This window comes from Barbus barbus (genome assembly GCF_936440315.1).
Source record: "Barbus barbus genome assembly, chromosome: 46".
NCBI classification, from domain to species: domain Eukaryota; kingdom Metazoa; phylum Chordata; class Actinopteri; order Cypriniformes; family Cyprinidae; genus Barbus; species Barbus barbus.
Genome location: NC_136724.1, coordinates 16,496,048 through 16,518,296, shown reverse-complemented (window position 1 = coordinate 16,518,296; position 22,249 = coordinate 16,496,048). Strand labels below are relative to the sequence as shown.

The 22,249-nt window shown below is 39.4% G+C and overlaps 2 protein-coding genes across 4 annotated transcripts in view; one reads left to right on the top strand and one right to left on the bottom strand.

Moving 5' to 3' along the window:
* LOC306865259 (pleckstrin homology-like domain family B member 2) overlaps window positions 1-6,262 on the top strand; it is a 42,518-nt gene extending 36,256 nt beyond the window's left edge. For all 3 annotated transcript variants that reach the window (XM_079409771.1, XM_079409773.1, XM_079409772.1), the window contains 6 exons: window positions 50-248; window positions 2,527-2,617; window positions 2,946-3,092; window positions 3,343-3,562; window positions 3,645-3,730; window positions 4,383-6,262. In XM_079409771.1, the coding sequence (XP_079265897.1) occupies window positions 50-248; window positions 2,527-2,617; window positions 2,946-3,092; window positions 3,343-3,562; window positions 3,645-3,730; window positions 4,383-4,523 (884 nt within the window). In that variant the 3' untranslated portion in view covers window positions 4,524-6,262. The remainder of the gene's footprint in view (window positions 1-49; window positions 249-2,526; window positions 2,618-2,945; window positions 3,093-3,342; window positions 3,563-3,644; window positions 3,731-4,382) is intronic.
* Window positions 6,263-13,224: 6,962 nt separating this feature from the next.
* On the bottom strand, window positions 13,225-16,733 carry LOC306864648 (APC membrane recruitment protein 2-like). Its single transcript, XM_079408784.1, has one exon. It carries the CDS (start codon window positions 16,575-16,577, stop codon window positions 14,607-14,609), a length of 1,971 nt encoding a protein of 656 aa, XP_079264910.1. The 5' UTR covers window positions 16,578-16,733; the 3' UTR covers window positions 13,225-14,606.
* Between the last annotated feature and the right edge of the window lie 5,516 nt (window positions 16,734-22,249).

Sequence of the window (22,249 nt, the reverse complement as noted above, 5' to 3'; positions counted from 1 at the left end):
CATTCTTGCTAAATTAATGTTTTCTTTGATTGGTTGGCATGTTTCTCAGGGCACAGTCAGCAGCACATAGGCGAGGAGCACCGACCGCGGTTGAGTGATCTCGGTGGCCATGCATCCTCACAAACCAATGTCTACTTAGACTCCTTTGGTTACCAAGATAACGGCCGTGCCTTTGATACGCTGAGTGTGGACAGCTCAGACAGCATGGAAACCAGCATTTCTGCCTGTTCGCCCGACAACGTTTCCAGGTGAGGGAGTGTTTTTTTTGTTTTTTTTTATGTCTTCTGTCTGGGTCTGACAAAACCTTTGTTTGGTGGCATCTGGGGATTCTTGGAAAATTTATTTATATCGTGTGTATATATAATCTGCATAGTTTTGATCAAGTAATCGCAGCCTTGTTGAGCCTAAGAGACTGCTTTCAAAAACTAAATTTTTTTATGTTGTTTTAACATTAATTTTGTAATGTTGGTTTAAATTTAATTATATATATATAATATATATACAGTATATAAAGAATACTTTTATATTATATAAAAACTGTAGAAATCTATTGTATGTCCTCACTTAGACTGTAGTGTGTTTCTCCAGATCTACAGACGGATCATATAAACTCATGACACATACCATGTCTTTGTAATTGAAAACATTTCCACAGCTCCTATTGTAGTTCAAGCCAAGAGTTCTGTCTGGGATACAATGAATGAAATATTGAGAACAAGGGCAACGTGTGAGGAAAGAATAGAGAGAAAGACAGAGCAACTGAAATCCTGGAACCGTATTTGAATGCTCTGGTGACTGGTCTCATGTAGGTTACCATAAACCTCAAGCCTGTTTGAACGTGACTAGTTGAAGACCTTAGTGAAAAGACTTTGACAGATGAGACCAGATGAGGTCATTACTCAGAGCGATGTGTGCTTATGCTGTATGCGAGTGTGTGTGTGTGCTGGAGGCAGCAGATCGGCGCTTGTGTAATTTGAGTGGTTTGCTTGAATAATGTGAGTTCTGAGGGGCCCGAGAAGGACCGTTGGTACCCCCTCCTCTGCTCTGGGAATGGATCCACTCAGGTTACAGCAGGAACAGTTAGAGGAAACCGATTCAGGGTTTCTTCCCCCCAGTTTGAATGTAATCAGCCGCAGAGCGCGGGTTCAGGCTGTTCTTGGGTCTTTGTGTGTTATGTTCCACTTCTCTCTACTGGTTCTTTGGGTTCTAAATCAGGAATGACCTCTGTTCATCTCCGGCATCACTGGTAAGATACCATAAAGATGAAAGAACTCATTGATGAAGGACATGAGAGGAATACAGTGTGTGCAGAGGAATGGAAAAGATGGAAACAAGTTATGGCTTGGCGATCAGATGGAACAACAAAGAAGATGATGAACAAAATCATTTATTTGTTTTATTCATTTTAAATCTGTTATTGACATAATGGAGCAGGTTTTGCATGATGAATTTGCTGTTTGCATGATGGGATTGTCTTGATTTGGATTTTGGATAATTTTTGAATTGCATCTTCAGGTGTGAATTAACAACAAAGAATCAAAAAAAGCTTTTTAAACCTGCTATAAGAACTATAAAGTCTTCTTCGTCATGCATGCAGAGGCGTCTTGTTAATGACTGACAGCTGTCCATCACCAAATTCCAAAACAAAACCAGTCGATTTCATAGAAGCATCTAGAAAAATCTAATTGCTTTGCATGCAAGACTGGCACAGTAATTAGAAATCTATTTGACAGCTATGAACTCCTCAGTATCTGCTCAGTGAATTCTGATTAGTCCTCCTGTTTAATATTTGCATAAGTTGTGATTTGGTCTCTTCTTTCTTCCATCTATCTAACAATCAATAGCCAACTTGTCAACTCCTAAACAGAGTTATGTGTTGATATGCATTTGCATATCTGACAGAAAATTATGCATGCTAATTGACTGCATTTAATTTATGCAAAACCAGTTAGGCTTCAACTTTGCTCAGCTCTTTTGTAGTTTGCAAGAACTGTCGTTGCCATTGTCTGTAATCGTTTACTGGAGAGTGTATTATTGGAGGGTATGTTCTGTTTTATGGACAGCTGTTTTGGGAATGCCAGTAATGACAAAAGGGACAGTATGGGGTTTGACGTGGAAGATGATTCCCATATATTCTTTACAGGTGAAGGTTTTAAGGATGATATTGCGGAGCCAAGCAGTGAGGTGAAGGTTTTAGGGGGTAATTTGAAGTTTTACTGAAAGGAGGGGCTGATCAGATCTATTCCACGTGTTCTTTTTGAAGTCTAAATGGAAAGCATCAGACATCAGGCTATGGGTCACACTCTCTATGCCTGGACTGTTAATGTGTTCCAGTGCTGACCAGCTTTATTGGTTCCTTCTGTATTCTCCAGCTTATACATGCATACATGCCAATGCACATACAACATGTTTACATTTGCAAGTGTATGCGTTCTTCTCACATGCCTAGTTGAGATTTCTTTGGTGTAGCATTAGCTCTGAAAAGTAAACTGTAATGCCTTTTCACATATATTTTTTTTTCTGCAGCGCCAGCACCTCCAATGTTTCCAAAATTGAGGAGATGGAACGTCTTCTCCAGGAGGCTCAGGCAGAGAAGCACCGGCTCATGGAACACAGGGTAATGAAACGGCCACAAAAACCTTCCACTTCTTGCTAGACATCAGTTTCACAATTCAGTCTTTCGGCACGTCATAAACCCAAAATGAACCCCATTTGGCTTCACGGATCTTAAACCGTGAGCTTGTTTGCTCTGTTAGAAGTTTCTCGGTCAGCCATAAACAGCAACAAATTCGGCTTGAAATGCAGGAACGCTGTGGGAAACGAGTCGTTCTTCCTGTTTCTGATGTCGTTCATGGGAGTTTAGGCTGGAACAGAGTACTAATTGTGTGCAGCTTTAAAAAGCAACTTGTTTCGGTACAGAACAGTGTCATTTGTATGTGTCCCAGGAGAGAGAGATGGAGAATAAGAGCAGGGCTATTGAAGAGGAGAGGAGACGGCGAGAAGATCTAGAAAAACGTCTGCAAGAAGAAACCAGCAGGAGGCAGAAACTCATCGAGAGAGAGGTGAAACTTCGTGAGAAACAGAGAGCACAGGTGAGTTCTGTGCGAAGACATGCATCGCTAACAAACACCTAACTTTAAGCATCTTTGTTTTGTTACTTGCCCCATAACATCACAGACATGAAACCTAAAACCATATAAGAATATGCTAACAACTGCATAGTAACATGCTAAAACACTTTAGCAACCACATAAGAACAGACTAGAAAATGTAAACATCTAGTTTTAGATCGATTTATGCACAAATACTTAATGTCCTATATTGTATGTGACCCTTCCGCAGTCTCGTCCCCTCACACGCTACCTACCTGTAAGAAAAGACGATTTCGACCTTCGTGGCCACATCGACTCAGCCGGCCACAACACAGAGACTTGTTACCACATCTCCATCACAGAGAAAACCTGCAGGGGCTTCCTCGTTAAGATGGGTGGCAAAATCAAAACCTGGAAGAAGCGCTGGTTTGTCTTCGACCGTAACCGCAGGACCTTGAGCTACTATGCAGGTGATCTTTTTCCCTTCACTCATGAAGTTGGTCGATTTAAATTATCTCAATATTGATTTTTGTGCTTTTTATATGGTTTCAGATAAACATGAGGCCAAACTGAAAGGAGTGATTTATTTCCAGGCCATAGAGGAAGTTTATTACGACCACTTAAAGAGTGCCCACAAGGTACTTTTCCTCTGCAACTGATAAATATCAATATAATAAACTTTATATACTGTGCTTACAGTCATTTTTAGCTTTGATTTAATTAATAAAATAAAATATTTAAATCACAATCATTTTAATATTTAAATGTTCTTTTTAATGTAATTTCAAATATAGCTTAACATTTGATATTTTGTATTTTATACTTTGACATTAATTATTAATAACATGTATTTTATTAAACATTTAAAATAATTAATAACAGCTAACATTTGCCCATGACATTTATTATGAAAACTATAAATAGCTCATGTTCAGTGATGTTTTACTGACTTTTAAAATAGTCAAGTCTGTAATAAGATAATTATTGTTATTTATTATTTAATAAACAAGGATAAATAAAATAAAAGATGATCCTGTCCAATCCTGCTCCTAGAGGGCCATTGTTCTGTAAAGTTTGGCTCCAACCCCATTTAAACAAACCATTTATCAAGATCTTAAAAGACATCCTAGAAACTTCTAGGCAGGTTTGTTGAGGCAAGCTGGAGCTAAACTCTGCAGGACAGTAGCCCTCCAGGACCAAAGTGTGGACTCCCCTGTTTTAATGTTTCAGTGCTGCCCCCTAGAGGCCACACTGTACTCGTACTACTCTCTCTCCTTCTCTTTTTCTCAGAGTCCAAACCCTTCACTTACGTTCAGTGTGAAGACTCATGACCGCATCTACTACATGGTGGCGCCCTCTCCAGAAGCTATGAGAATATGGATGGACGTTATCGTAACGGGGGCAGAGGGATACACTCAGTTCATGATTTAGATGTTGTCTGTTGGCAGAGAAGGAATAATATGTGCAGTGTGTGGACTCAAAAACCACTGGACTTGATCAGCACTCTTTCACATGCTGGTTTCAGTATTGATTCGCTGGACTGATCTTATTATTTTTGCATTCATATCTGTTTTTCGATCTCAATCCACAGTACTGAAGCTTTTCTCTTCGCTACCTTTATATTTTTTATGCAACATGAACTTTTACTTGGTGGCCCAGATAATGGAATGGAGCACATATTCTATAATTTTGTGTGTATGTTTGTGCTTGTGTCGTTTGGTATTTCGTCTGTCTGATTGTGTGAAGAGAGAAAGACATGTTAAATGATATTTAGTGCTAGTGTGCCATGTGTGTGTGGTCTGTTTGCTACCTTGTGTACAGGGCCTCAGGGACACACACATTATGATATAAACAGCTGTCAGCTGTTCTGCCAAAGATGAAATGCACACTGACCACACGCTATAGAGTTTATGTATAGATGCGTGTGTTGGTGTTTGCCAGTGCCTTCAGTTCTATATTATACTGATATATGCCTTTATACTCAACATTCAGATTAATCAAAGGTGCTATAAGACACGCATTAATGGCTATTTTAACACTACAGTTATTCATTACAAAAGTATCACAACTTCCAAATCAATAAAGCTGCTTGCCGTTCAGGTATTGCACAGGATAAAACATCCTGTTTTGAAAGACTAGGTTTTTAGTATGTTTTATACTTGGATCATTTTATCATAATGCATATGTAACTTTTGCGTTTTTATGAACTGTATTCAATGCTTTTGTCTCGTTTTTAGGCTAAGATTACTTGCATTTGGTTTGATGTCAGCAGAAAACTAAAAATGTATTTGATCCCTAGAATTAAGCTTCAGGTAAAGCCAGTACTACAATACAACATGTCCTTGATTTCCTAGGTTTTATTAGTTCAAGTCTAATCAGACTGTACCACCAGCAGGAGGCGACAGTCATGCAGAAAATGTTAGCCATAAGCTTTTATCTGTGAATTAGCCAGTAGTCTGTTTTGAATATTGCTCATTTGAGACGCATATTTATACTTTTGTTTACCGTGCATGCACCTTTATTTTTGCATATGTATATTGTTTATGATTTCTGTCTACTTGATAAACCTTTGACTATGTCCTGTGAGTATATAGTCGTCCATCTAGACATATTACCTCGTTCCCCGCAGGCAAACAAGACACGCTGGACTGAAATCAAATTAAGGATTTGCGTAATAACAGGGTGGTGAGTAGATTAGTCAGTTTGTTCAGGATTACTGCATAGATTGAGTGTTTTTCCAGGTCTGATTACTTATAAACTCGCTTTGCACTCCAAAGGACGCAAGATAAACAGATGTTCGACAAATTTGAATATTTACATGCGCATTATCATTTAGGCCTAAATCCTCCGAGCAGGTGTGTGCGTGAGTGTTGAGCCCTGCAGGCCTGCTCTAATTTTTCGTGTACAGCCTTGTTAGGATGTGAATGCTGGGTTTAGGTTGTCTGACATCATCCTTGCTATGATTAATGTACTATATTTGGTTTTCTTCTGTGGGAACGCTGTCCTTTACTTGTCCTTCATTTTGAGCGAATACCATGTATGCAGGATTGTCCCGTGAGGAGGTGCAAACTCGAGCCGAGCAAATCATTTGTCAGTTCTCTTTAAAACTGCACTTTCTTAGAAAGGTGTTTGGGCCGCGGTGTTCCCAATAAAACATCCTGTTTCCATCTACGTCTTTTGTGTGGTCAATCATCTCCCTCTTTAGTTTCCCCCAATTTCTCCCCCTCATTGTTTTGGCGAAATTTCTTTCATAGCTCTCCCTGCAATGAGATGCGTGCGGACACACTTGTGTGCACTCGCCTCTGGCATGATAATAACATTAATGTATGGAACGCGTCCTAACATATTAGAGGGGGAAGGACCCAATGTTGTCAAGCGTTGACCTGTCTGTGTAAGGATAATTGATGCCGGAGAGATTCCCGCTCAAATGCACTTACGCGGTGACATCTAGCCTCAGAGAATACACATACAGACAGGACATTTTCCTTCGGGTTGATCTCGAGGGATTTTCCACATGCATTTAGACCCCCGTCTGCAGATTTGGGAATGGAATTAGGCCTCAAAATACACCTCCTTTCTACACAAACACATGATGTGTGCCCGAAAAGTGTCCTCCAATGTAAGCACACTTCAAAATCTCGGTGGAAGTAGTAGGCCATCTGGGTACTTTTCACCTACTTTTCTGCAAACACAACACAATTGGACATAAATACTAATTTCACAGTTTTTTGCCTACTATATTGTGCCTTAGTATTCATTTTTGGATACAGAGCTGTATTTGAAATGCATAAGGATTATTAATTCATTTCTCAGTAGGCATTGTAGTGTTCTTTAGTCAGTTTTAATAATGATGATTTATCTTGTAATCGCAAGTGTTTATCAATTTTTCAGTTTCCAATCAAATGCTGTCTGGAATGAGAATGTTACTCCCCCCAATGCCACCTATCTCGGACTAGTAATTGCAATTGATGTAAATTATAGCTCAAAATTAACTTTAGTTGTAACACGAATGTTCACAGCCCAAAAAATATATTTTTAAAGTGCACTTCGAATAAACACAGCAGGTGCTCGACACAAGCAAACTAGAAAGTTTCGTCCTCATCCAGTGTCTGCTCTTTCTCCCCAGAAGTTATGACAAATAAAAATGCTGTTGTACTCATTTAAACTAGAGTTGACAGTATTTGTTAACGCCCTCCCCTTGCACTTGTCTATCGTCGGTCGGGACAGTGTTGCCACCTTGTGGGCAAATTAATCAGTGCCAAAATATTGAAGGTGCATTTACGTAAAGAACGTCTTTGTGAGTACAGAATGCATTTATGATGCTGATGATTAAATTTAAATCTCATGCACTGTACACATACACCATACGCTTAAAAACTATGTAAACCTTCGGCTTCTAAAAAGCTTTTTTTAAAGAAAGACAAGCTCTTAAGGTACTTCCCTCATTAACTTCCTGTTTCAAAAGGAAATATGTCAATACAGGAAACAGAACTGCTCATCAAACCATTTCATGAGGTTTTTGTGGTCAGGTACTTGAATCTTTCTAGTTACTTGAATCATCAACCAATTGACTAATGCAGACTTTCAAAGGTACTTCTATTGTCTGCTTGATTATTGGAGTTTGTTAACTCTACATTAATGCAAGAACGCATGCTGCGTGTTCGCAACAAAACCACTCGCTAGCATTTGCATACTTATTTAAATATGTTTTGGGCGTCAGAATGGACACTGACAGCATTGTGAGCTCTTGAATGACGTCATTCCTGAGCCTCTAACTTTCACACAAATCATAAATATTTAATCAGGCTTTTTTAGTTGATGGAAGAAGGCACATTACGCTTTAGTGGGTGAAATTACAGGTTAGAGACTTGACTCAATGTCAGAGGCGTCACAGCTGCTGTTTTGTGACTGCCGTGTCTACTAACTTAAGGCAGTTCATCAGCAAGTGAACTTGACCTCAAGCTTTTGTGTGTGAAGCAGCAAAGCATGCAAAATATACCAATACCAGCACAAAACCAAACGTAAATTAGAGCAACAAAAAACCATGAAGCCGTGGTTTAATGGGAATTTAGAACCGCTAACTTGCATTATAACCCGCGGCAACAGTGTAAAAGTAGCCCAGAGTCAGACCCACCTCTCCCGCATCGGTGTCTGCACTTCAACTGAGTGGAGGCGGGGCTAATTTGCATATTCATAGATCAGCATATAGTAAATGAGGCAAGGGTGTTGAGTTACATTCAAGCTATTTTAAGGTATGAAAAAAATATTTTCACAAGAAAAAACATTTAAATATGTAAATTTTAAGGGATAAAATATTTGACTACAGGGGGACTTTAAATTTCAAGTAATTCTAACAAGTTGGGACTTGTGTCCTTGGTAGTTCGGACTTGGCATGGGTGACTCAGGAATAGGAGCGGATGAGCACGTGCTATTTCATACTGCAAAAAGACGGAACAACAGTAGCCTAAGTCACAGCTAGTCTTAACCAGTGTTGAGGGTAACGCATTACAAGTAATGCGAGATTACTTTTTCAAGTAACTAGTAAAGTAAGACATTACTTTTTTAATTTACAAGAGTTACCTGAGTTACTTTTTCAAATAAGTAACGCAAGTTACTTTTTTCCCCATTTATTAATTGACAGCTCTCCTGTCAATTAATAAACTTTCCCTTCAGCCAGAGGCTTATTCATTTCACTTTTGGTGTGAAAAGGCTTTTATATTTGCCAAAAATAGAACTTTTTTATATTAAAAACAAACAAGCAAGCCCTGCCCAGATTTAAAATGTAACGCAAATGTAACGTAACGCATAACTTTCCATAAAAAGTAACTAAGTAACGTAATTAGTTACTTTTTTTAGGGAGTAACGTAATATTGTAATGCATTACTTTTAAAAGTAACTTTCCCTGACACTGGACTCTGGTAATCCTCATTGTAATGTATATCCACAATAATACGAAATATGGTATAGGATAAAACACAGTTCTGCCTCTTTTCATTGAAAAAAATATGAATATGTTGTTCAGGCAGCACAAGCAAACTCTGGTAATATACCTCTTTTCATTAAATAATGAACAATAGACCTAGCTGTTATAAGTGTCAATCCTGCATGTTTCTTTCATAAGAGAAGACATCATCCAAAGATTTAGAACATAACTGTGTATATTTTTGTTGTCAACAATCAATGCCACATCTGAAGGAGAAAAAATGGTTTTACCAAACTTTATGAACATAAGAATAGGCAACAGATTTATGGTTCCTTGTAACTTTTGTTTCTTGAGATCATGTGACCTTAAGGCTCCATGTAAGTGGCAGTGATAGGGAACACAATGCTGACCAATCATGACTGAATTACTGTTCCATGGTTCATTTATATTCATTGAACCATGACAGGGATCCATCAGTGACACTACTGAGGGTTCTTTTGTCAAAGGAACATCACATTAATGTCAGTAATGGTGCCTGCAAAGTGACAGTTCAGCACAAATAGGTTAGAGATTAATTGGTTGCCCTTCCTCCTCATAATTTCTTGCCCTTTCTCTCGCTCTTTCCGGAATGAAGGATTTAACAATGTTAAGTTGACTGGGCAGATGAGGCTAATTGATAGCAAATTGATCAGATGGATTTTTTTTTATTTATCCTCCTCAGGAGGCTCCTCTTCCACTTCCCGCTTGACTTCAGACTGCGCTTGAGTGACTGTGGTGTATATTAGCATCTCACAACACAGACAAGCCATAATTCACAACACTTTTCTTTTGCAAACTCATTGAAAAATGCCACTTTGTTCCTCTTGTTTCAAAGAGGGAGGCTCAGATAGGATGAATTATACATGTAAAGTTTTTGATGTGTATTTATTATTGATGCTTATGGAAGCTTGGGAAGAAAAAAACGGCTGTAAGGAAATGACAGCATCCATTGGGTAGAGATTCTCAGCGTTGGTGTACAAATGATAAATATGAACAACACAGTCAACCAGAAAGTATTGTTTTCAAAGCATGAAACTAAAGAGTAACTAAAGGGTGTGATATTCTCACGAGGTTGCAGCAAATGAAAGAGTGCGAGTGTGAGAAATGAGATTTGAGTCTCCCAAGTGTGTGTGAATTTGCACAAACTCACATTGCACCATTCTCACTCCAATCAGTGTCCTCAAAACTCTCCGTCAGCCGCATGTACCCCCCGCCCCCCCAGACCCACCTCCACCTCTCATTGGATGACCTACTGGGGTTGCCATGGAGATTTGTGTAGTAGGGCAAGCGTGTGAAATGAAGGGTGCAGATTTTGAATGGCCAAACCCCCTGTGATGTAATTTCATATGCACGCAAACACAGATTTCTGATCACGCAATCCTAGTATGTATGCAGTGATGCAACCAAACCAAATTGAGAGGGTGATGTGTGCTGACCAAGACATGACCAATAGGAAACAAAACACTTTTGTTTGTTTGTTTTAGACTTGCTTGGTGCAATTTTCATTTAGCATGCTATAATTGCAGAAAATACCTCGATTCAGCATGACATCCAGTGATCACCATGCATTTATATTGTGTGTAAAGGAACAGATTAAGTATATTCATAATCATTTTGTGTTCCACAGGGGGAGCATTTTTTATAAAACATGAGACTGAGCAGATCAGTTAAAAGCAAATATTGTGACTCGATAGATGGCCCAAATTTAGACATGTGAATGAGTGATTTCAGCTATAGTATTTAGATAAACACTTTTCACCTGGAGTAATCATTCAACTTATTAAAGATACAAATAATATTCTTTGGGGAAAAAAAAAAAACACTTGGCTTGAAAATCGGGAATTTCCTGTGTGCGACAGACTTTTAGCGAGGAAACAGAACGGAAAAGGGGAGCAAGAGAGGAAGCAGAGAAAGTGAAAGATATTGGATGTCTACGTTTACTCCGTATCAGGTTATCTGTCTACTAAAAGCAGTCAAACAGGAAAAACAGGGAGCGTTTCACTCACAGCACTTCAAGTACAAAACAAAAGTTCAATTCAGGATAGCAGGCAAACCCTTGAGAAGTTTTAAGCAACCGCTTCCAGTTTCCCCTGGAGATGAAGGAAAGAGTGTTTCTGAGAAAAGAGGGGCGTGAGTGAGACCGTCCATGGACTTTTCGCTCGAGCTTTTCAGAGTTGTCCTATGTTGCTACATTGTGTATTTCTGAATTATTTAGCTTTTAGGATCACAGCAGCCCACAAAAAAAGGTGTCGTCAGATGGCTTTTTTCACCACTTAGAGCCTTTGGCATTTTGGGTTTATATCAGACAATCCCCCACTCGGTCTTGAAATACAGCACTCTTTCTCTCCCTCTCTTTCAGTTGTTTGTATAAATGTGCTCTTATGAATCTTCTCTCTGTTCACTGTAATAAAATTCAATAGGAGTCCACCCAAGCAAAGCCCCTTCTAAATAGACCCCTTGCTTACACTCACTCCATAACAGTTTTTTCGTCTTCAATTCCTCTCTCTCTCTTCTGCCCCTCTCTCACACTAGCACAAGCAATACAAAAGCCACAGGATACAGCATACAAGCACATGGAACAAGGAGATGCCGTAACTACACTGTTATGTGGGCAAAAGCAACATCACAGTAATTCACAGATATTTAATTATATAATAGTAAATTTTTAACAATATGCCAAATTTATGGCCATTTCACCCATAAAAATTTACATATTTGTCTGTTTGTGATCAAAATAAGTAATTAAAAAAAAGAGAGGTCATAAGAGACTTCCGAACACTGGTATACCATGAGCATGGTTGCTGAATTGCCACACTAATGGTTCTGCCTCTGGCCCTAGTTTTGGAACAGATTCTGAGCTTATTAAACAGGCCCTCTAAGCGCCTGCTGGTGTCAAATCGAGGATAGAGCCCTGGGGTATCCCATCCGGCTCCCAGGTACGATGAGAGCTAATGAGAATATGAGCTCAGGGATCATCAGGTTAAGCCACCCACTTCTGTCAGCCACATGCTAACTGTCTTACGGAGCAGTGATACGCCAACACATCATGTCCCAACCACCAGTATGTAGCTTATTGTAGACCTGCTGTCAATGTTTACAATGCATATTTTTTCCGCTGTAAACACCATTTTCCATGTGTTTTGGGCATTCCACCAAACCATGGTATTCATTGAAGCACACATACCACTGTTAAAATGTGGTATATGAATATAAAATAACATGGTATACCGAAGTACCATGGTTTTACCATCACTGTAGCATAGTAATGCCAGTGTTTTTGTAAATAAACCATGTTTCTCTCCCTTTGACCCTGTTCTCTGTCTCTCTCATTCACAGAATCAGGTCTTTGAAAACTAGGCCATCCAACCATTAGTCACACGTACACACTCAGTCAGCTCTGCTTATGCATACGGCAGTAAAGTCTAATTTTCTGCTACTATACACACATAGAGAGATAAAAACTCATTTTAAAGGGTAAATCCAGCTGACCCAATTACAGGGCAGTCATGGCTAATGCTAACTAATTCTTTAGACCATTGCAGTTAAGTTAGCTCTGTACACATAAACACACAAACACATTCCATTCCAGCAGTTTTCTCATGTGTAGGTATGATATCAGAGGGTTATGGTGTTACATAAGGCTTTTACATAAGAAGCCACACTGCAGCGAAAGCTGCTCAGGAGTGAATGTTTTTCGCTGCACCATTACTGTTGGGACTGCACCAAATCCCCCCTTCAGACACACACACATATCCATGTCTCTATCCACTTGGCCTTAATGAACAAGCACTAAATCGAGCATAGCTCTTTCTTATCTGTATTCACTCCACACGCACTTCCTTCTTTCACCTCACTATCCCAAAACCACATCAATAACAGATCCATGACAATGGAAGCCCATAATTCTCCCCCATAACCCACAGTAAACACCTCCCTTTGTCAACCGGATTCATGCCGACAGCTGAACCCAGACCAGCTTTCTTCTTCCTTCCTAACGGGTGAGATTTAAATCCCAGCAGACTGTGGCTGGCTGCAAAAAAGACAACCGTGATGCTCTTTACGTCGCTGCGATTAAAACAGCTAACATCTAAGCTACCCACATGGCGCTGTTTTGTGTGTGGAAAATGATGCATGCATTCACACTTGAATAGATGTCCACTTCCTGGATGTACACAGAGAGTTGTTTTATTTATTAAATAAAGAACAATTTAAAGAAAGGAAGTATAAAAAAGAAAAAAGGCATGTCATGGACCTTGTGAAGAGAAAAGTGTTTTACAGTTTTCAAATAAAATGTCATAGTGGTTACGAAAAACAGAGTAAGAACTGTTTTACTGACTGCTGGAGCAAGCCAAATACTGCATAAAATCTGTTTCTTAATCACTTTTTTTTGTAAAAATGTTTTTTTTTAACGTAAATGTCAATTGATGTTGCTTTAAGGTTATTTTGGTATTTTTATACTCGAAAACCCACCAAAAAAATACTGATTAAGAAGACCATTTCAGCAGTGATTGCTCACTTGAAAACTCTTCCTATGGAAGCCCAGTTCAAAAGATGATAACATCTCCAGAAGAATGGTCACATGATGGAAGACAGATAATTCATGATACATATGGGCTTCTCCATATCTCTCTCTCCTTTATTTATTGAGCAGTGAGCAGGCAAATTAAACAGACCTTTGTGTAGTAGAGTGATGTCATGCTACATTCAAAAATATCCAGCTCAGTAAGTCCAGGTTAGTGAGAGTAGTATAAATCACTGTGAAAAAGGAGTATACTCACGATCCAGGGATTTATTTTCGTGTTTTCGAAAAGACAAAACAAGCAGTGCACAAATATCCACAGTGAGGTCATAGGGAGGTCCTTGTCCAATATAAAAGTGTAAGAAAAGTGAAGATTCAGTAAAAAGAATGTTTTACTTTTCATCAATATCAATAGGAAGTCACGTTGTGTGGTACGAAAGAGTGTCTTGAACAAAAGGCTGTTCCCTGATCCAGTTTAAATGTACAAGACTCCATGCAGCTTTATTAGGGAGTGTCTGAAGTGCTTGGTTTAGTCTCACACAGTTCTCCAAATTCATTACATGTAAAATACTGGAGCGATAAAAGACTGCAGCTGCATTTTACGCAGTGCTTGTGGGATGACACAGCAAGAAATTAGCACAGTTTCACTGATCCAATGGAAGGGAATGAGAAGCTTTTTGATATTAAACATTCTTCTTAGGATCAGCATTATCGCCTTATTATTTCTCTGAAAGGCTGGTCTAAAAAAACAACAAAAAAAACCCCTCAAGATTACATTATTATGAATGTCATGTGTTACATATTGCAGTTCATTCTACAAAACTCTTAATCACATTAGGGTGTAATATGCGACACATCACAAAAAAATTATTTCGAAGATATAAAAACACAGTAAAGATACAGTCCTCAGTAGATGGGTGAAATCAAAGAAGTGTAAGTTGATTGCTTTATATAAAAAAAACATTGTGTTTTGGCCTAAAGCTCTTGCGATAGATTTGTATTGTCAGAAACATCTGATGGGCCTCCAAGCTCTCTACTTCCTGCTTTGTGAAGTGGGGGTACTCTTGTTGCCGGAACGACGGACAGGAACCTTCGAGACAGGGATTCGAGTGCGTGGTGGGGCGTCAGTCTTTTTAGGAGGGGTGGTTGAAGTTGGGCTAAGATTGGAAGACAGTGTGCCTTGGCTGGAAGAGTGGGAAGGTGGTGTTTGCCTCACACTAATAGGGATCTTGGAATCTCGAGGTAGGCTGGTGCTGCCTTTCATTGAACGGAATGAGGAAGTGGCAGAAGACGAGCATTTCGGGGAAGGCAAGTTCATTTTTAGATCACCTGCAGATTTTGTTGGTGAGCTCGCATCATCGTCTGAGCCAGCAGCGGTAGGGCTGTCGGGATCGTAGAGGTCATAAAGTGCATCTCCAGAGCAGCTATCCCTCAGTAAACCTTCCCGACATAGAAAGGTGCTGTCCTCTTCCTCTGGGCCAGGTGTGGGAGAATCCCAGTAGCCTTCATCACTCGGTGGGGCATCCTGGGGTTCTTTATCGACAGGGGGAGGTGAGGGACCTGAGGGTTGCTGCTTTCCCATCTTGCTACCTCCGCTCACTGGGATCTTACTGAGGCCAAGTGCCTTTACTTGTGGTGGCCTCTTCTCAAGCCGGGACGGTGCATGATGGATGACAGGCTCTGTACGTCTTAGAGCTGGGGAGTCTTCACCCTTCTGGGGCAGCATATGCCATAGACCCTGCATGTCAGCATCATCAACACCCTCTGGACTAGCCATCTCCTCCCCTCCACCCATGTAGGCGACAACTCCACTCCCTTGTGGCTTTTTAGGAGCTGCACGTGGTCTTTGGTGGGCTGGAATGTAGCAAGAAGCATGGATAGATGTAAGACTACTGACCTGAGGAGGAAGTGGAGGCTTGGCAGGAGAGCATCTCTCTGAATTTGTCCCAGCTCCACTTAATCTGCGACCCATGCACCCCCCACTACTGCTACCGGTTCCACTGCTAGTGGCACTTCCCCCATTCCCAGAATCCTCTTCTGGATCAGCGATGATGTCACCACAGCCTGTTAAAGAATCAAAACTCTTTAGTGAAGTAACATCAGTGAACATGGAACATAGGCGATCCACAGATTGCTCTGATTGTGGGTCGGCTGTGCTGTGCTCCATTGGTGGGGTCAAAGCGCAGGTCGGAATGGAGGACAAGTGTGTCAAACTGGTGTGTTTATCATCTTGGAGCCCTTCTGTCTGGGCTCGGAATGGAGAAGGAGATGGAGCTGGAGACTCCTCTGTGACTGTATGTTGTTGTGAAAGAGGAGGAGCGAAGTTACCACACTCCAATTCATTAGTACCCTGTAATTCTTGCATAGACGTTGTCTTCCATTTCTCAGCTTCCCCTGGGAGAGGAGTCTCCTCAAACACTTGTGGCAGGGGCTCAAGAGTCAGTGTCATGTCCTTCTCCATTTTCACGCTGCTGGAGCTAGAGGAAAGTATTATGTCCCCCTCCTTCACCTCCTTGGCCGCCTCTAAGCAGTCCTCTTGAACCTGGGGCTTCCGCCGCCAACGCATGCTGCTGAACAGCCCCTTAAGTCCTCGTCCTCGCCGTCCCACCGTAGTAGTTCCATCTCCTGCACGGCTGCTGCTCCGCCGCAGTAAAGAGAAGAAGCTAAAAGACTTGGTGATGGAGCTGCGGAGGGGAGTAGCGGACACACCATCTGGCGTGCCGGCGTGGAGCTGGTCGCTGCTGGCAGATTCCTCTTTCCGGTGGCCGTCAAGCTCTGAAGGAGTGTCCGTTATTAAGCCATCATGGGTTTTGCTCCTAACAAGCTCCAGCGTCTTTCCAGTGGCTTTACCGGTGGACTCCCCTTTGTTCTTGACAGAGAAGATGCTTGGCATGCTGCTGCCGGACTTACGCTTGCCGAACAGCTTGAAGGCGGCTTTGTTGAGCTTTCCTGGTGGCTGAGGATCACATGGAGGCGGTTCACTGCATTCGTTTTGAACCTCCATCTCTGCCACTATGTCTGCTGCACGCTCTGTTTTTCTTTCTTTCTTCTTCTCCCTTTATTTTACCCTGTCTCTAACTGCTTCTTTCCCTTTCCTCTCCCTCTTCACTTCTATCTGCTGCCTTCGCTTGTTGGTGTTCTCCCTGCCTCGCTCTCTTTCTCTCTCACTGGTGGCTGCGCCTGACAGTCTCTATGGTAACTGGGAGGGTTAAGCAGCTTTCGTCAGCGCTGGAGGCGAGCCAGCACTTTTTTCTCCGCCCCCACAGCTCACTCCCTCCGTACACACAAACACACCCTCATCCCCCACACTGCAAACATCACATATCCTTCTCCTCTTTCTTGCCTCAATTATTCTCTCTATCTCATCGAAGAGGCGTGATATGCATCTACATGCGGGCTGTAAAGAATGAGTGTATTGCTTTTTGACATCACAATTGTCATCATGTGCTTGTGTACAAATATGTGTCCGTGTGTGTACATAATAGACAGAAAGTTTTTGCATTCTTTATGTTTTTATGGGGGTCATAATGCAATTAGTGTTGCATGTGAAAAGCAATCACATGTGGAACGTTTCCAGAAATGCTATAACGATCAAGAGTGTTAGGGGAAATAAATGGAATGAGCACAAACCTCTCAGTGTAAATTAAAATAAGCCACTGAAAATCCCCCTCAGAAGAAAAGGCTCAAGAAAACATGCGAGCTGTGTGGTTGCCGTAGCGTCTGTACTTAGGATTTAAGAAAAAGCTGCTGATTAGCGAAATTACAAGTATGAAGACATGAGGCAGATTTAGATAAACATTTCACTCACTTATAATGAATGCATTCACAACACACACTTGAAACAGTTTAGAGAAATGGCTGATGAAATTTAAATGAGATTAGATCAGCTCACGCTGGTGGTCCTCACCTGTTTCGGGCCGTCTGGAGTGGTTGATCATATTCAACTTACCCCTTAATAACACGCAGTCCATCTGCCTCTAGCATATGGGCCCAGGGGGACTCCAGTTACCACACTCCTCCACTGTTACACAACACCAATTAGTTAGTCCAATTGTGTGCTATAGTAGCTAAACAACTGAAAGCTTTTGGGTTTTCTTTTTTTAGTGGTTTGAATATATACACATCAGGGGTGACATTTGGTGAGAAACATTATATGTTATAAATATTCTGGCAGAGCTAATAGACTGGGTTCCCACACCTTTTGACCAATGTATTTCAGTGACTTTCCCATGATTTTTCTAGTCGTTCACATATACTGGATGAGGGTGGTGCAACCATTATAACTGAAGAGACAGGTCTGCCCTACTTTATGTGAATAATCATTATTTGTTAAAGATTTCAACCACCATGAATATAAGAATGAAGCAAAGGTCTCTAACAGACAGTCGCTGCGGCAGTACAATGCATAAACTTGCAATTAGCAAGTGGTAATTTACTATGGTTAGCCCTCACCTTTCATTTAGGACTGGGTGAACCTTACATCGCCTAATTAATATTCATGAGTAAAGCTCATCTGGATTAAAAAAAAATATGGAGATTTTCTAACAATGAAAAACACTTTTTTTTATACCTGTGCAACTTGAAAAAAAAGGACACTTTAAACGAAGGTTCAATTCATGGTCTCATGAACTCAATTGATCTCAATTCATTCAATGCAAGCATCATGAATGAACAATAAACATTTTTTTGCATTTTTCTTAATTCTTAATTTCTTAATTCTATTAGTATATGTAGAAAAAAATACCTAAATTACTAATGTTGTAAAATTATTGTTAGTTATTTATATTTAATGTACTCCATATTGGTAACAAATTTGCTACTTAATATAAATATACATTCTATTTACTATAAACAAAACAATCTGTGACTTATTTGAGATTCTAATAATTTCTAAGACTTTTCCAGGTCTTCAAATCACAGGCCTAGAACACAAATTATATATTTACATTTACAGCAAATTTACATAAAACAACTCTGAAACAAAGACATCAGTGCTAAATAATAATACCTATATCCTTGCTTATTTGACCCTCTTCCCTTATTTTTAAGAATCCCTTAAGACAGCCTGAAGAAATCCCCATGAATCTGATGTGCCCACCCATCCACCCCTATCTGTATACAGGCCTCCTCTTCCACCTCACTGACATGAAACAATGTCGACATTCACACAATGTACAGGGGGGGGCAGAGTGTGCAGTGTGTGTATGTGTGAAAGTAAGCTACCATGTAGCCATTTCAGCGAGGTCAAGTCTTCCTTAGTCTCGCGTAGCCAGACCTCAGACTGACGGCTGTTTAGCCAACGTTCCATGGGAGTGACATCTGAGGCTGAGACTAAGTCTTCCTGGCCTCTGATTCAGCATTGGTTCCAGGTCTGCTGCACTAGACCAAAACTCCCCACCTGTGTTTGCCATTTCTGTCAGCAGCCCCTCAGGCTTGGCGGACAGAATGTGCCACCACACCCATTGTTTCTTCAGGTCAGTTTGGATTTGTATACGCGTTCTTCACTCTCTGGGCCACGGGAGGTCTGTCTGCTTGAGGGTACATGGAGAAAAATGAACCAGAACCACATGAGTAAAGTTAAGAGACCAACAGGAAGAAACATAAAGAAGAGAGAAACCTTAAACGACTTCAATTTGCAATCCGTGTTTTTAGGATTCACCTCGGTGAATAAACACAGTGTTCACATCATCCACCCCTAGTGTGACATCTCTGTTGCTGCCAAGGACAAAACTCTCTTGAAAGACAAACTAGGACATTTGGACAGAATAGAGCTGGACTGTTTGCTAATAAGGGTGTGTTGCCCAGATTTTACAATGCTGCTTTCCCCCACATTATATTCAGCTGAAAAGGACAAAGGTGTGTGCAGATTCTTCAAAGCACAGCACAGCTCTTATTGTGGAGTTTGTCAAGGCCAGACTGGATCAGAGACATCAATAATGGCAGTGTTTTAAGTCAAAGACCAATCTTCTCATGAACTGGGACATAATGCAGTTGACAGTCAAATAGAAGACAAAGAGTGCTATAAACCATTTAGCCTCAAACTGTGTTTAACCTTCCCATAGACAAGGTTAACATATGTAATTGAAAAAGAGATTGTTCAAACATTGTTGTCGTGTCATATGTATCCTCATCATCATCGGAAACCACAGCTGTTCATTGTGTTAACAGATAGATGGGGCAGCATCTTTATGTGATTAGCTCAATCACTATGAGAAGGAGTCAGACAGGCACACCAGGTTCAATTGTGACCCTGGCTGTGAAAACCCAGCTGAAGTCATTTTTTGTGATTTACTGTTTTCAACATAAAATCATCTTTCATAAGGTAAAGAGAACATTCTGTGAAAATGTAACCTTGATATCTTAAATATTAAAACCATGTCAAACATTGAAATCATAGAGAAATTAACGGTTGAAAGCAAACTTTGATGCTTGTTATCTCATAATTAGATTTTGAGACTTTAGACTGGATTGCACAGAGAGGATCACAATTGTAAAAATACTTTAGTCACCACTAGGTTTGGGAATTCAGAATAGTTGGGTTTTTTTAATACTGAAATCAAATGATTTTCATGATGATTGGTGCTATAATGCTTATCGAAATGAATCAAGATCTTGATTGTACTTGACTCATATGAGACATTGACTCATTTTCCTATGATAATCACTTAATGTAATTATTAGAAATAAAAAAATAACAAAAATGTTTTGTATCAGGTCAGCTGTAGCGGACCAATTTTACTAATAGTAACGTTATATTGGGATTGATATTTTCTGTACATTATTTACTATGGAAGCCCTGCTTAAAAGTAAAAAAAAAAAGAGATATAGTTTTAAATAAGAAATACATCACATATTAAGATATAGGTAACAATTATGAGATTAAGTCACGTAAGATATAAAGTCATATTGAAGACAAAGTGACATATGACATAAAAGTCATGTTTTGTGAAACAAGTCGCATTTATGTTATGAAAAATACAGCCAAAACCAGATTTTCTTTTATTGTATAATCATAATTAATTAATATGTGATATGCTTTTTTGATGACAGTTGCCAATGTTTGTGCTGTTCCGTCAATTTGTAGGCCATTTTTAGCGTTTTTCAGAATACCGTCTCTGATTAGAATAAGGTCTGTGAATAATTCCTTGGGTAATTTGGATGAACCTTAAATAAACACATTCAGTTATTCTGTCTTCACCATTGTTTCTTGCTGCATTGATTTTTTTTTTTTCACAATGTGCTAATCAAATCAAGTTGAATGAGTTATGCCTGTTTAGATTAAAGACAAAAGACTTGAGTGCACACATATGTCACCCTCATGCTGGCTCTTGTGTTTATGTTTTTACAGGCATGCAGCAGACTATTGTCTAGGGCCACGTTTGCAGGGATTAGTAGTAATTCCCATTTCTCCTAGTGATCCTCTTCCAGTCAGTAATACAGTCCCGAGGGTTTGGGCCTAATAATCACTTTTAGGATATGCTTACAAATGCAAAATGGATGACAGACAAGTATTTACTTACGTTTGGAAATGTGGTAAGACACAGAGAGCCTCTCACAATTATGAGATGGTTCTCCACAGAAAGAAGCGATTGGCCCTTACTGGAGTACACATGAAAAAATGACACTTTTGTAATCAGCTTAACTTTAGCACTGTATGCCAAATTCACATACTATCTCTTCTAAATATTATATCAGATTAGAATTAACATGTCTCAAATCATAGTATGTTAAAAAAATAAAATAAAAAAAAAGTTCATTGGGAGTTTATAAAACTATCCAAATTATCCCAAATATTAATTTGGCATTTTGACCACATGCATTTACTATATTTTTGTAGTTTTAAATGTTTATTTTAATAACAAATACAGCAAAACAATAGATGTGAAATATTGTAAAATATATTTAAAAGAACAGTTTCGATTTGAACATTTTAAAATGTAATTTAAATCAAATGTTTTAACTTGATTTTAGTATTCTTTGATTAATTAAAAGTTCAAAATAACAGCATTTATGTGAAATAGAAATATTTAGTTATATATAGAATAGTAGAATAATAGAATAATTTCTGAAGGATCATGTGACACTTAAGACTGGAGTAATGGCTGCTGAAAATTTAGCTTTGCCATTACAGGAATATATTACATTTTTAAATATTAACATAGAAAATAGTTATTTAAAATTGTAATAATATTTCACATTATTACTGCTTTTACTGTATTTGTTCTTAAATAAATGCAGCCTTGGTGAGCATAAAAGATTAGACGTGTATATTGGCAATTGCTTATTTTGTGGCATTATAATATGATTATATATTATGTTTTTATATATATATATATATATAAATAAATATATTATAATATGCTTATAATGTGGCAAAGACAGATTGTTTTAGATTCTTCATTTAGATTAGTAGCCATAATGATTTATTGTTAGTTCGTATAATCACCTGTAAATAAATATGAACTTTGACCTGCTCTATGACATCACATTAACCTTTTGGGTTCCTAACTTATCCCCCCTAATCGACCAGACTGCACATGGGACACTTGTGTGTAGGGCATCTCTACAGTCATCCTTCATTCTGGACAGCATTAATCTTTCCACCCTTCAAGATAACAGCCAGTGACATCGAATAAATTAAGTTTTAAATCCAAACACCTAAAAAATTGAGGATTT